Source organism: Pleurodeles waltl, chromosome 8, assembly GCF_031143425.1.
Source record: "Pleurodeles waltl isolate 20211129_DDA chromosome 8, aPleWal1.hap1.20221129, whole genome shotgun sequence".
NCBI lineage: Eukaryota > Metazoa > Chordata > Amphibia > Caudata > Salamandridae > Pleurodeles > Pleurodeles waltl.
The window spans coordinates 1,302,140,910-1,302,157,001 of NC_090447.1; the positions used below are offsets into that span (position 1 = coordinate 1,302,140,910).

Consider the following 16,092-nt stretch of genomic DNA (forward strand, 5'->3'; position numbering starts at 1 on the left):
CTCCGGCCCACCCTACTCCATTGCATTTCACCCCACTCAATCTCACCCCTTTCCAATCCACCCCACCTCAGTGCATTCCACCTCATTTCCAATACACCCTTCCACACTCAACCCAGTCCTACTCATCCCACCCACCCCATTTCAATCCACCCCACTCCAATCCACCACACTGTAGTCCAATCCACCACACTCTACTCCAATCCATCCCACTCTAATCGAATCCTACCCACTCATCTTCAGCGTACCCCACTCCACTCCAGTCCATCACACTCTACTTCAGTCCACCCCAACACTTCACTCTACCCCAACCCACCCCACCCTACCCCAGCACCCCATCCCACTCTGCCCCAACCCACCTCAATCCAATCCATACTACCCCAGTCAGTCCACTCCACTCTAGTCCATCCCACTTCAATTCACCTTAACCGACCCCACTCCAGTATAGTCCACTTTAATCTGCCACATTCCTGTCCAATCCCCCCACTCCAAACCACCTTAATCCATCCCACACCAATCCAATCCACCCCACTCAATCCAATCCATCCCACTCCAGTCCAATTCACAACAATCCACCTCACTGAAATCCAGTCCAGTCCAGGCCACTCCAATCCACCCCACTCCCCAAAAATGAATTCCACTCCAATACACCCCACTCCACCCCCACTTTAGTTCACCCTACTCCAATCCACCCCAGACCAATTCAGTCCACCTCAATCCAATCCACGCCCCAATCCAGTACACCCCATTCCATTCCACCCCACTCAATTCCAGTCTAGTCCAATTCAACCAACCCCAATCCATCCCACCTCAGTCCAACCTTCCCCAATCCAATTCACGCCAATCCACCCCAGTCCAATCCGCCCCACCCCAATTCAATCCAGTCAACCCCACTCCAATCTACCCTACTTCACTTCAGTCCACCCCACTCTAGTCCAACCCACACCACTCTAGTCCAATCCACCCACTCTACCTAACACAATCCACCCCAATCTAATCCATCCATTCAACTACAGTCCAATCCACAATCAAGTCCAATCCACCCTCTCCAGTCTAATTCACTCCATTTCAATTCGCCCCACTCAAACCCACCCCACCCTAATCCACCCCACGTAGTCCTGTCACTTCAGTCTAATCCACCCAGCCCAATCTAATCACACCACTCCTGTCCACCTAACCTCATTTCAGTCCACCCCACTTCACATGACCGCACCCCATTCAATCCACCCCACTCTACTCCAGTCCGCCCAGCTAGCTCAGTCCACTCCAACCCACTCTACCCTACCCCACCCCACACCACTCCATGACACACTCTGCCACTGAGCCATTGAACTCTACTCTTCTCCACTCACCTTTACAACACTGTACTCCCCCACTCTAATCTACAATACTCCACGTCACTAACTTTTAGCCATGCTGAACAGCAGCCACAGTAATGTACAACATGACAAAAATGCATTGCCAAAACCAATAGCTCTTGTATAGGTAAGACCTTTTGGCTTTGCCAATCCTTGTTATTTCTAGTTCAGCAATATATCACACTTTTGATGTAGTTAGAAACCGTTTTTTATTTATAGTCATGTTATCAGAGAATCTACCAACTTCACACTCCTAAATTTCAGAGTGTGTCGCCTGCAGAAACTGCTTTCGAACTTCCATTTTACCTCAAAATTATACAGTTGCTTGACAAATAAAAGCATGGAAGACCAAATCCAATAGGGATGTACCTTCATTTAACTTCAAATATTATTAAGTGTTTGGACCCAGTCTTTTATAAAATATGCATCTGTTTGCCAGCCTTTGATCAAATTAGTTATGTCTTCCAAAACTTGTTCCAATAGTACATATTGCTATCACAATCAGCCAGATGTCTGGCTCAGTGTTCGACGGACTGAATAGAAATGGAGAAACTAGAACTCATGCAAAAGTTATGCATTCTCCTTTGTATAAAAGAGTGAAAAGTGTATTGTCTATTTTTATGGTTACTTGTGCGATAAATGCCAATTATGTCTTAAGTCCGCCATCAACTGTGTTACTGCTGATCAGTGCTGGAATTAGGAAAGAATTGCCAGGGAACCCATACATTTGGGGTCAAGGTGTGGAAGAAGAAAGGGGGTGAAGTCACGAGGGGTGGAGCTACAAAAGCAGAGTCTGACTGTTAACATACACATTTATTTATTTATTTTTTAAATCTGTTGCAGAGAAATTGGCAGAAACAACATATGTGACAGTAAACCTGCTCTATGTTAACTGGCCACAAAGAGGCTACATTTTAAAATATCTTATCGGGTTAAAACACCTGCTGCAGAGATCTTTGAGTGCCCAGCACTTTTGATGATATTTTAAAAGCAGTAACATAACTCTAGTGGTTCGCCAGTTCTGGGAGATGTCTATATCTTGTCCCATCACAGTTTTGACTCCTGAAGTAGCAAATAGAGTTAATGCGGCTGCTGCAAAGTACATCTTAAAACATTCAAACCACAGATTTGTATTTTATGTACATAGGTAAGTGCTCATCACTGAGATCATTTTGTTTCTTTCAGTTCATAAGTTGTAATCCTTCTAATGAAGCAGAGCGATCTAATTACCTGTATCAAGGAGCTACATTTAAACTGTAAGTCATGTATTTAGATCCTTATTGTTTTTTTCTCACTCTTGGTATTTTAAGACTGCATAGAAGGGTTCCTTTGGTAAGTAATACGGTCTTGATAGTACAGACAATCTCAATCACTGCATTATGTTTTATATACTGACTTTGTGGTTCTACCGACCATTCACTCTTATCGCATAAAATCTATAATGATGGTTATGTGATTCCCTTATAATCATCACTGCCTTTTGTAACATTTTCTGTACTGATTTACACACTTGCATGATTTATTGTGCCTCTTTGTATGATGTAAAGCTTTTGGACACCATACACTGGGATAAGTAGTGTCGCAAAATAATTACATTTTTTTTAAATTAAGTAGGTGCCATTTAAATTGTTGTGTGTATTTCCTCATGCACACAGATAGATCTTGCATTCTTAGCGTGCATGCCAATCTCTAACATAAGGGGTTGAACAAAGTCAAAAACCTGCCTCTAAGTCATAGTTTCTTTAAAGTACTTCTGAAAGGATAAGATGTGTGCCTTTGCTTTCTTCCTTTGAATTGGCATCAAGGTGTTAGGCTCCAGATAGCTCCCAGCCAGGGTGATGGCCTTTTAAATCAGGCTTTTGTTTCACACCCAGCCGGATGTTATAATAAGAAATGCCTTCTCCCCATCTTCAGGTTGCTTCTCCAAACAGAATGCAAAAACAAAGAACAAATGATGGACGGAAAGCGGAACAAAGCAAACATTCACCCCTAATCACAGATCTGGATTTAATCCATTCTTTTTTCTGCTCACTATGCCACCCCAGTTTGGACCCAACCATATGCAAATCAGTCATGACAGTGTTCCCCGTGGGAACATTCCAGCCCGAACTGCCAAGCCAGATCCTTCCTGGACCCGAAACAAGCATCCTGGGACCGGTTTCAGGGTATCGCCCCTCATCAGCCAGGCTAGCTTCAAACCAGTGGCACAGTGAGCACTGGACCTATGTCTGGGCATTCCCTTTCCATTTAGGGTGACAAAAACAAAGAACAGATGATGGACGGAATGTGGAATAAATCAAACATTTACCCCATACAGGGGTGCAGACAACATGCGTGTGTTGTTGAATTGTGTCCTGGTGTTGGAAAAAGACACCAGAACAAATTCAGCATGTTTCCTAGGTTCGGCCGGATCTGGCCCAGAAATAGCTGTTGGAACCTGGATCTGGCAGGACCGCCCTACTTTTCAGCACTGCTGTTGAACTTACTTTTGGAAATGTAGTCTGGGTTATGCCATTGAATGAAAGGGAGTGTCCATACTATCATTCTCATATGTTGAGACCCTGTTCACAGATTATGAAGTGTTGGCATCATGTCATCATTGCAAGGAAGATGTACCCCCACATCTTTGGGGGCTGTATGCCTTCCATTGACTCATTGTGAATGAAAACGTGTGTTTGTCCGTAGCACACTCTGTATATTGCAGAATCAATCACTGCTATGCACTCCCAATTTTTGACAAACAAGGAATTTGAGGCAAATTCATTTGAAGAGGATCATACAGTTTGACAATATTGGAGAAGCTGCAATCAGGCCTGTGTCTCTGTTACATCGTATGTAATGCCTCCACTGCCGCAAAGAATCACTAATTCCTGACCCTAGCCTTGAACATTCAAAGTAGAAGGTGGAGACCGTTTGGAAATTCACAAATGCAGAGCTACAAAAGTTAAATCCACAAATTTGTGTTTTCTACACTGTAAATTCTGTAACCCACGCAAACAACCTACATATGGCAAATCTGCAGTCTTATCCAAAGAATTATCCTTCCTTGAGCAGAAAATGATAATTTACCAGAAGTTCTTCTATTGATAATTTAGTGGCGCCTTATGAGGTGAACAGAGTGTGTTAGTTCGAACCCAGACTTGTGAGAGAGTGCAGCGAATTATTTTTCTGCGACTGCAAGTCATTGTTTTTACACCTGCGTTTTATTTTCCTTACTCTAAATTAAGCTACGACTTCTTTGGTGAAAACTATCTCCGTTTTTTTCCTGCGGTTTTTTATACATATAATTTAAAACACCTAAGTAAATACCAGTACATAAAATACAGAGGTTCGGGAAATAAAACCTAACAAATCACGATTAAACTGCTGTTAAATCATTTGACCGCTGTGTTATTTCTTAAAAAGTGTGAACCTTTCGTGTACTGAACTTACTTGGGGCACAGCCTTGTGAGATACAACTCACCTGCCTTCCCCTCCCCTCTGAAGAGGCCTGAATTAGGACACACTTGAACTACCAATAAGTGTTAATCTATAATCAATGTATTGCAAGTTACACCATGTAGAAGCTGCACACATTCAATATATTGTTTTAAACAGTATAAAGGTGTTTTCAAATATATTAAATGCTGATTTGTCATTACAAGTTCAGAACTCCAGCTTCGTGTATTTCCTTCAACGAATGTTATTATACAAATCCGTTTTGTCAGGGGACACAAGCAAGCAGTTAACACAGAGGACTGCTTATTATTACTGCTGCCATCTACTCTGGCTGCTGGGTTTTTTTAGTGGAGGCCTGTAAGCAATGTCCGTAACTGCCCCCTAAGCTATTGAATGGGGGCGCTGTGTGCTCGGCCACAACTGAGCTGTACTTCGATTACAAACTGAGAGCAGAATATACGGCAATTAACCTCGGAGTTCAAGGAGGTGTGGGCTTCTCACTCCTGCTCACCAGCACCTTCCCGTCTTCCTTGCCTGTGCTGGAGTTGGCGGCCTCCGGTCCCTTTTCTTGCTCTGGCACACACGTGCACCCCACAGGGACAGTGACGTAGTCTTCCACATAAATGTAGCGCCCCCCGGCGCAGGTCGGAGTGCGGCGCAGGATGACCGTCGGCATGTAGACAGGTACACTCCGGAAGTAGAAGTCCTCTTCTCCAAAGGTGCCGGTCAGGCAGCCCTTGCACAGGCAGTAGGCCTCGGGGATGTATTTGGGGTACCTTGCCGGGTCAAAGGAAATTCTGTAAGCGATTAGAAGGAAGAAAAAAGATTCTTGTAAGTGTTGTCCAACCATCTGGAGTACATTTATCAGACATCCTGGCAGCTGTGCTCTCTTATATAAGGTATGCGTGTTCATTTCCCCCCAGATGAATTGATGTCAAATTTTCATGCTCAGCAGCTAAAACGCTCTGGTGGAAAATAGATTTTTAAAAGATAATGGAGAATGAAGCAGCGCCCTCAACACCGCCTGTTAAGATTCAATTTTGTGAAACCAGAGGGAGAAGAACAACTCCCGATCTTACATAATTGTAAACCCATAATGGAAATAATTCTGCATGAAAACACTTGGTTATTTGAATGCGTTCTATGGAGGCTTATGAATAATTAAGAAATAATTTTCGATAACAAAAAGATCTTTTAAAAATATAACTATGATTTATACTATTTGGACCGCATATGTTATAAAAATTAAGGAAACTGATTTTTCCGTTTAGTCCCAACTTTCACATTTGCAGGTGTATCCATTTTCATTATGTAAACACAGCAAGAATAGGATGAAATCAGTTTGCTACCCTGAAGCAAGTACTTTTGCCCCATTTCTTATTACACAAGCAGCAAAAATAGTACAATTGGCTTTATTCTGTTTTTTTTGCAGCAGTGGAAAGTTCTCTAACTTGGCTTCCTCTAGTTGTTAAGATATACAGTACATATGAATACAGTCATCATTTTTTCTGAGACCACTCAACACAACGAACTGACTGGTCTCAAAAATGCACTTTGTGGTACAAAATCTTTACCTCCATGTTTTCTACGAGGAATATCTGCCGAAAATATGTGTTCTTTACATTGCGTCTGATCATACCCTTGCCGTTGAAACCTTTGGTACTATGTGTGACTGTTTTAGAAATGTAAATACAAAGTAAACATAGTGAGTACTAAGGTTTTGTCATTAGAATAGATAACACTTTTGGAACGAATAACTAAATTATGTAGTTTTCACAAGATAGCCTTGCAGATCTGCACTTGTGATTAGTACACAATTTTACTTAAATTTAGTGCACTTACTAAAACATTTCCATAAGCTAACACACAGAGGCAGAACCTACAATTTCTACATTTTTGCAAGAATGTGGTGGGCTCTTGACGTGGTTAACACAGTGATACACAGCCATCTGCAATTAATTGCTCAATTCTACTTATGTGTAAGTTAAGTGACAGTGGTGGAGATGTGTTGAAGCCCAGAATATTTCTAAACCTACCAACAGGAGTTCAAATAAAGTGTTTGTGCGATTTCTGAAATCCTAAGGATGGTTCTCCGTCAGGCCTGCCTTCGGTATTTGTTCCTCTTCGCTGGGTTGGGGGGGGGGAGGGGTGTAATAGGATGGGGCCTTCTGCTATCTTTAGTAGGCCAGCCCCTGGAAAATGGTGCATGAGTTCAAGTTATAGGTGTACGATATTCGTACATACCCTTCCACTCTACATTCTTTAGTGGACTGGCTGTGCAAATTTGTGTATGGCAGCGTGCCCTTTTTTACATCAAAAACAGCGCATTTTCATGTATTTATGCGAGTGTTTAACACATCTTGGGCCACATGTAGGTAGCTTTTTGCACGTCGCAAACAGAGAATTTAGCCCTTCCCCGTTGTAAATGTCACTGTAAAAAAAAATTCAGAGCAGGCAGTGGTCCTAACGTTTCATTTTTTGTTTTTGTAATGTATCTGGTTTTCGTTTAAGGAAAATGGGCTGCATTATTAAAAAAAAACTGCTTTATTGAACAGCAGTCACAGACATGGTGGTCTGCTGTCCACAACAGGCCACCATCCCTGTGAGGGCCGCCATTCGCAAGGGGGTCGCAAATTGCGACCCACCTCATGATTATTCATGAGGTGGTCATTTGCGACCCCCTTGCGAATCGCAGGTGGTGTCAGGGACACTATCCTACATTCGGATTTGTGACTCGCAAATTGCGAGTCGCTCTGACTCGCAATTTGCTGGTCGCAAATCTGAACCTACTTACATGTGGCCCCAAGATCTTTAGGCGCTACGTCTTTTTGCAGTTGTGGAAGTGCAAGGTAAGGATAAACATTGAAAAGTTTCCTTCCTTCCCTTTTCAACTTTCTTACCTTGTCTTCAGTAAAAAGTCTTTACCAGCCATCATGCCATCCATCACTGGATAGAGATGCGTTGCCTCGTGCTAAACTCCTCTCAGACGGAAATCGTTTACTTTCCTGTCAAATCAGCACCCACTCGTTTTCCAATCTCTGTTGTGTTTTTCCTGACTCTCTCACCCCAATCCATAAACGTTGGTGTACACTTCAACCCCATCATGAACTTGAATTCCTTCCTCACTACAACTGTCAGATACAAAGAAGTAAAAATTCGATCACGTACCTCTCTTCAGATGCAAAACTATCTGCACTAGTCTTGAGCATGTTAAATACCTGTACTAGCTTACTGGTCAGCCTCTCTTACCATGCATCCCTAGGCTTGGACAAGATTCTAAGGCCCATATTTATACTTTTTTAGTGCCGCAATTGCACCGCTTTTTGGCGCAAACGTATAAAAAACAATTGTATTTTAGAGGTTTGCGCCGCTTTTGCGTCAAAAAGCGGTGCAAATGCGGCGCTAAAAAAGTATAAATATGGGCCTAAATGTCTGCCATCAGAAAACTCGACAGCTCTCCAGGCAGACGCCTAACACTATCGTCATCAAACTGTCTCCTGTTCATCAAGTAAAACAAGCATTGGCAATGCCAATATGTCTGGCTTTAAAGGAACGTTGTATGGTAATGTGAAGCATTACAAGTAAATAGCATGGGAACAGATTTGTATTTGCGTGGACTCAAAGAAATGCAGAATAATATTAATCTGATAGAGATCTCTAGCTGCAGATTCCTTGCCTTAGCATTTTCCTAGGTGTCAGAATGGATCTGGAAGGTTTTTCATGAGAAGTACCCCTGCATGCCAGTACGTGGCGTCGATCAGCCACCTGTTATGTCTCAAGTGCAACCACGATCCAAAGTTGTGTTCCAACTGCAGCATCATGCACTCAAAGGCCTTGAGGGAATGATCCCTCAAGCTCCTGGCAGAGCGACGTGCGACGCTGTGACCTTTGAGGTCCTGTTCTAGGGGAAGGACCCAGGAGCAGTTGTGGACTCCAAGATCCTCACCGCACTCCAAGTCATCATGTCATTTGAGTAAGTCCCGCCATAATAATAATAATAATAAGTCAGAGAGTTCCTTGACTTTTCTGCATCTGTCAGCCACCGAGATACAGGAGTACCAGCATTCGAGGCCTGGCTCCGTGGTACAGCCTGCGTCAGGCAAAGATGCCTAGCAGATAACAAATGGCGTATCCATCCAGAGGTGGTGCAAGGTCTCTTTCAGCAGTGGGGAAAGCCTCAGTTAGCTCTGTTCGCTTCCACCAAGAACACGCAATGTCAGCAGTTCTGTACATTGGAGTTTCCAAGGCTCACTTTCTCGGTGGCGCATTTTGTCTCGAGTGGAGCACAGGCCACTTGTATGCCTTTGTGCCCATACCACTCCTGCCCAGAGTTCTCACAAAGATCAAGAACAACCGGGCCCAAGTCATTCTTGTGGCTCTGGACTGGACACAGAGTCTAGTATCCCAAGCTACAAAGCATGGTCATCGCTCCTTCGGCAGGCTCTTCTGTCACAGCAACAGTCGAGGTTTTGCCACCTGAATCTGTCCAGTCTCTGACTTCTTGTGTGGAGATTGAACAGCGGCAGTTGACAGCTTTTGACCTTCCTCCTGAAGTCTGTGATGTTTTCTAGGTGGCCAGACGGCCCTCTGCTAAGATGGTATATGCGTGCAGATGGAAACAATTTGTGGCATGGAGTGCAGAAAAACAAGTTGATCCCCTTTTTGCCCCTCTTTTACAAGTTCTCCTTTTCATACTTTCTCTTGCCCAGCGGGGCTCTGCATTGGGCACTCTCAAGGGCTACCACTCAGCTATCCTTTTTGTCCTGCGGTTTTATCTATTCTAAGGTAAGGAATCTTTCCTCAAGGGTAGTATACATCTTTCCCCCACTTCCACCATTTATCATGACTCAGTGGGACCTTAATCTTGTGCTAACATTTTTGATGTGTGCTCTTTTTGGGGCTCCATGATTGTCTCCTCAGGCTACTTACAATCAAAACACATTCCGCATGGTGATTACATCTACCCAAAGAGTAAGTGAGCTTCAGGTCTTGTCATCCAAGCCTCCTTACCTCCCTATCTATCCTGACAAACTGGGGCTTCACACAAAAGCCTCCTTTCTACTGAAAGTGGTCGCTCCATTTCATGTAGGCCATTCCATCATCCTTTTTACGCTCTTCCACCTCCCTCTAAAGGAGAAGAGTGGCTCCATGGTCTGGACCCAAAAAGAGCTTTGTCAGTCTACCTAAATCGAAGAAAAGAGTTCCAGGTGGCCGACCAACTCTTCATGGGGTATGCTGGAGTGAAGAAAGGTGTGGCTGTGCAGAACCATACCATCTCCAGATGGGTCGTACTCTGCGTTAAGATCTGCTACGCACTGACCAAAAAGCAACCACCTGAGGGTTTGCGAGCCCATTTCACCAGAGCTAAAGCTGCAACCTCTGTGTAAGCACATGGAGTTCCCGGCCTAGATATGTGCCAGGCAGCAACGTGGGACTCTGCACACATTCACAAAGCACTACTGCCTTGACAGTCGTCTCCGTAGGGATGGGCACTTTGCCGTTCGGTCCTGCAGGACTTTCTCATTTAAAACTGGCATGCTGGCCCACCTCTGGGGATAGTATTGTTTGGGTATCTTTTCTAAGGTGAGGAATCTGCAGCTAAAAGTCTCTTGCCAGATGAACAAGTTACTTACCTTTGGTAACGCCCTATCTGATAGAGACTGTATCTAGCCGTAGATTCCTTACTGTACCCACCCACCCTCCCTGCTCTGCGAAGGGATTTCTAGGGACAGGACTGTTCCCTTTCAGGGCCCTAGTTTTCAACATCAGTGGCCAGTCTTCTTCATGGCTCCGTGCTTCTGTCATGATAAGAAACTGATGTCAGCACGCCTGGGTATTGCCTATATAGGTGCTGCAGACGTAATTTCCGGCAGTGACAACACATGTGGAGCCGACTGACACCACCTACCAGCATGCCGGGGTACTGCTGCCCTTCCAGGCATACGGCTGATTTAAATATTGGGAACAGTGTAATTACCATTGCCATGATGGGGTATTTTACTTCCACCATGGCAAACGTACCCCACCTAGTGGGCCCGATTCACAAAGGTAAACTTAGAACAAAATTCTAAGTTTAGACCAAAATTGTAAACTTAGACCAAAAGTCTAACTTTACTACTAGTAAAGTTAGACTTTTGTCCTGAGTTTAGACCAAATGTGATACTTAGACCAAAAGTCTAACTTTACTTGCAGTAAAGTTAGACTTTTGGTGTAAGTTTACATTTTTGGGCTAAACTTATACTTATGGTCTAAGTTTACCTTTGTGAATCGGGCCCGCTGTATTTAGAGATGTCCGTTACCCCTATGGACATCTCTTTATTTTTTAGGAACCGGCGTTACAGCAGTCCCTAGTAATGCATTGTAAGTTTGACAGATGTCTCCATCAACATGGCCGAGCCATAAGTCAGACGTGCAACTTCTTTTATTGTCATTTAAAAAAAAAAAATCCGAAAGCGTGATTTTCTATTTGAAAGAAAAAAAAAAACAATGACACTCTATCCCCTCGCCATTCAGGCATTCTCCCATGGTATAGGTGGGGGTCATATAAAAGTTCCTACTGCCCCATTACTACGTGTTTCATGGCAATGATGGGCAGTGAAAACTGGCCATAAGTCTTCCCACTCTAAATAGGGTAGGCATACCCATGACCACAACTATGTTGGCCGTTACTCTGGCAGACCATTGTAGGTGTGTGGGCAGTTAAGACAATGTAGTTTCCTCTATCTACACCATCTACACACTGAAGGTTCACTCAACTGTAAATATAAATGAGGTGGACGGACCGTCAGGTTGGCAAGAAGGGTATTCCTTCAAAAGAGTACAGTTTCTGCTAAAATATATATCAGTCCCATAGTCTTGAGTATCAACTGCATTCACAAAAACTGGCCCAGGCATTGCTTAAGGTGCCAGCTTTTCACGTCAGAGAGTTACCTTTAGGGGTTGGAATTTTAGGATTAATTGGCATTTGTTGAAATTACTGCAGGCGCGGCATCCAGAGATGTAGGTTAACCCACTTTACTGGTTGGCACCCACTGCAGAAAAGGAAAGGATCCTTTTTAGCATTAGTGTGCTACCACAAATTCAAATGCAACTGTTTCTGGCACAATCACAGGAAAATTATTTAAATGGTTCTCTTTAGCCAACGGGACACTCACCAAAGACTAAGGTTAAAAGAGGGGAAATCCTGGTGCTCCACTAAGGCTTGAGAATTACAATACAGGTTCCCCATATAGAAAGGTTAAGGGATGGGAGAAGCCTGATCATCAAAAGACACAAGCCTTGCAGACCTTAACATGGCCTCAGCCCTCAGACGATATAGAAGGTTATCTTTTGGTGAGTGGTTTATATCCGGCTGGGATGCTGAATACATGGCTTTCATGCAAGTTATCTCTTCCTTGAGCCATCCTTTCTGCAGGCCTGTCCCTTGTGCGTGCCTCCAGATCATAACATGACAGTCCAGCAGTTCATCTCTGAGGCAAAGTGCAGCACCAGGGCCTTAAGGGTAACAGCAAAATAACATCCCAATCCAGGTCAGAGGCTTTCTGTGCGATCTTGGTGCAGAGCTTCTCCTAAAGCCAAAAGTGAATAGAGTCCGTACCTTTCCAATTCTGGGGGTCATGAGAGGAAAACCACTGGCAAAGAGAAGCTGTACCACCTCCCCGATGGCTCATATGCTTCCTGCTGCCAGTGCAAGATACATTTTCTAGAACATTTATCCACCAGAGAAGGGAAGCACCAGATGGCCAGAGCGATGTCTTTTTGAGGATCACCTGCGGCACATCCTGAGCAAAATTTGTCTGTAGCTAAACAGCATCCAGCATAAGTGGAAGATGGAAAAAAATTGTCACATAGATGCACACTGGGAAAACTGGGGGGACGAAGGGCGGAGTGCCCAAGCATTGGGTGGCTCAGGATGCTGTTAACCTCAAAATCTATGCGGCAGCGTGTCCCTAGAGACAAGATTCAAAACAGCATTTCAAAAATACTACCATAAAGCAAGAACTGACTCAAAAAGGGAAGTTGAGAAAATAATTTAGAAAAACCATGAAAGTTTATTAGGAAAAATCCAAAGGTACAATACAAAAATAGTAAAACGCAGATGCAGCAGTAAGCTCACTAAATAAAGTTACTTGCCATGAAGGCAAAATAATAAACATTGGTCCAAAACCACAGAAACTGCTAAGCCCTAAGTGTGCAGCAAAATCAGTAAGAAATTGGTCAGCATCTTTAGTAGAGGCCAAAGCATCTGGCTCATCTCCAAATTCAAGTATTTATACACAATATTCTTGCATAGGAAAAAACAGAAACTGCAAAGTCAGCATGGTATGATCATTGCCCCAACAAATCATTTCCTCACATGTTAAAACATCCATAACCCTGTCTCATTAACATTAAGCAGTACATGAACACTAATGTGCCCCATCTGACCTAACATATCTAGAGATGTTAGAACAAACTAGTTACATGACAACAGTAAACCATTGCGAATTATTGTAATACAGAGTGTAAGTGGAAAGACCTTGAATTTTGTTGCAAAAGGATTACCCCCTAGTAGGCTCTTCGAGAACAGTGTCCTTTGTTATGTTATTTGGACTTGTATACCCAGCTTATTACCCAAGGCGTATCCAGGCACTTGGTAGATGAGTAGGCTGATCGGGCTCCTAATTGAATAGCCAGGTCTTCAGTTTCTTGCAGAGTTTGAGAAGGGATGGGGAGGCCCTGATGTGGTTTGCTAGGTCGTTACAGGATTTGGCAGTGACGTAGGAGAAGGAGTGTCCTCCCGATTTGCTCCTGCAGATGGGTGGTATTTGCGCGAGGTAGTGAGATGCTGAGGGCAGTTGCCTTGTGGGTTGGTGGAAATTAAGGCAGTGGTTGAGGTAGGCAGGTCCAAAGTTGTGAAGGGCTTTGAATGAAAAGGTGAACATTTTGAATTGTCATTGGTTTTGGATTGATAGCCAGTGTAGCTCTCTGAGATGTGGCATGATGTGTGCGTTATGGGGAATGTTGGGGGTGAGCCTGGTGACAACGTCCTGAATGATCTGGAATCTTTGTATGAGTTGATTTGTGATGCCATCATAAGTTGCATTGCTGTAGTTAAGTTTGCTGGTTATGAGGTCGTGGGTGACCGTGTGTCTGGTGTCGGTGGGGAGCCAATGGAATATTTTGCACAGCATACGTAGGGTGAAGAAGTAGGAGGAGGTGACGGTGTTCACTTGTTTGGCCATCGTGAGTCTGTCATCCACAATGATGCTGGGGTTTTAGGCATGGTCTTTGAGGGTGGGTGTGCGCCCCAGGTCTATTGTCCAGCCGAAGGATTCCCATGGAGAGTTCTTGTTCCCAAAGATCAGTGTTGAGCTTCAGGCAGTTCTGTTTCATCCAGTTTGCTATGTTAGATATGCAGGTGTTGAAACTGGTCTTGGTGGTGTGGTTGTTGTCTGTGAGGGAAATGATGAGCTGGGTATCATCTGCATATGATACAATGTTGGTTCCTTGGGATCATATGACATGGGGGAGAGGCACCATGTAGATGTTGACGGAGGTAGGGGTCAGTGATGATCCTCGAGGGGCTCAGCAGATGAGGTTCTTGGGTTCTGAGGTGTCAGGTGGGAGCTTAATTTCCTGGGCTCTGTCAGAGAGGAAGTAGGTCATTCAACTTGGGATGGGACCATGTATTCCGGAGTTGTGGAGTCTTGTGATGAGAGTGCTGTGAGAGACAGTGTCATAGGTTGCATAGAGGTTGAGTAGTATGATTGCAGCGGTATCTCCTTTGTCCATGAAGGTCCGAGTGTAGTCAGTTGCTGTGATGAGAGTGGTTTCTGTGTTTTTTGTGGAATCCAAACTGTGAAATGTCTAATGGGTGGAGTTGGGGAAGGGCAGGAGTGAGATTGGTCTGTAGTTGCTCACCCCTTCTGGTTCTGCCATGGGTTTTTTCAGGAGAGCGTTGATTTCTGCATGTCTCCAGTTGTCCGGGAAGGTTCCATTTTCAAGAGAGGTTTTGACGACGGTGGTGAGATGGAAGCTGATCAGAGATCCTTCTAGGCTGAAGAATTGGTGGAGGCCCCGGAGTGGATTGTTCTCATGATTGCAACTGTGTCTTTCTGGGGTGAGCGGTTTCCAGTTTGTGATCTTGTGGCCTGATTTGGGGGTGGTAGGCAGCTGGTTGATGAGTTCTTGGGTTTTGTGTTGAGGGTCGAAAATGCTGTAGATGTTGAGAATTTGTTGTACATTGGACTTTTTGCCTTACGCAGGGTCATCCCCAGTCTTTTTCCCTCCTTCCTCCTGGTTTTTCTGACCTCTCGCTGTTGGCTCTAGGACTCTGAGCACTTTATCACTGCTGACCAGTGCTAAAGTGCAGGTGCTCTTCCATCTAAAGTTGGTATGATTGGCTTATACCTAATTGGCATATTTAATTTACCTATAAGTCCCTTGTACAGTGGTATCTCTATACCCAGGGCCTGTAAATTAAATACTACTAGTGGGCCTGCAGCGCTGCTTGCGCCACCCACTGAAGTAGGCTTTCAAAACCTGTCTCAGGCCTGCTAGCGCAGGGCCTGTGTGCACAGTTTTCTGCCACAGGGACCTGGCATCTAAACTTACTTGCCAGGCCCAGAACTCCACTTTTACTACATGTAAGTCACCCCTAAGGTACGCCCTAGCTAGTCCTATGGGCAGGGTGCCATGTATATAGAAAGGCAGAACATGTGCCATATTGCATGGCCTGTCCTGGTAGTGACAAACAGCCTAACTTGGTGTCTCACTGCTGTGAGTGCTGCCTTCTCATAGGATTGCATTAGAAATGCCCTGCCTTAATTGTAAGGGGTATTGTCTGATTTATGAGGGGTAGCGTAGGCGTGTTTGGTATGGTTGTGATGGTGATAATAAATGCTGCTTACTGGGTTGGGTGTATTTTTTATTACTATCACAGAAATGCCACTTCTAGAAAGTGCGCATTTATCTGTGCTTATGACTCTGGTGTTTTGCAGCTTGACTCCAATCCACGTCTGGGCAGAGTGACAGTTGGGGCTTTGTGCATACTTTTCAGACAGCCTGTACACAGGGAGGGTGGAGGTGTCACAGAGGTGCATCTGCATACTGAATAGTCTTCCTGGGCTGAGAGAAGGGAGAGGCGGGGCACACCTGCATTTGTAAAGACTGTGCCCTGGCCTCACACAATAGGGTTGTTAACCCCCCACTGATGTTTGGAGCCTGTGCTGAAAGGAGAGAGAGGGCACTCCCAGAACCAGTTGTAACTGACTGGAACCTCCTCTCCCTACCATTGTAAAACACTGTAAGAACTGAC

At 44.4% G+C, this 16,092-nt stretch overlaps 1 protein-coding gene across 1 annotated transcript in view; it reads right to left on the reverse strand.

The window, feature by feature from the left end:
- Positions 1-2,155: 2,155 nt before the first annotated feature.
- The window catches only part of IL17D (interleukin 17D), a 100,465-nt gene continuing 86,528 nt past the window's right edge, over positions 2,156-16,092 (reverse strand). The window contains exon 3 of the mRNA XM_069202277.1: positions 2,156-5,590. Within this exon, the coding sequence (XP_069058378.1) occupies positions 5,272-5,590 (319 nt within the window). The 3' untranslated portion in view covers positions 2,156-5,271. The remainder of the gene's footprint in view (positions 5,591-16,092) is intronic.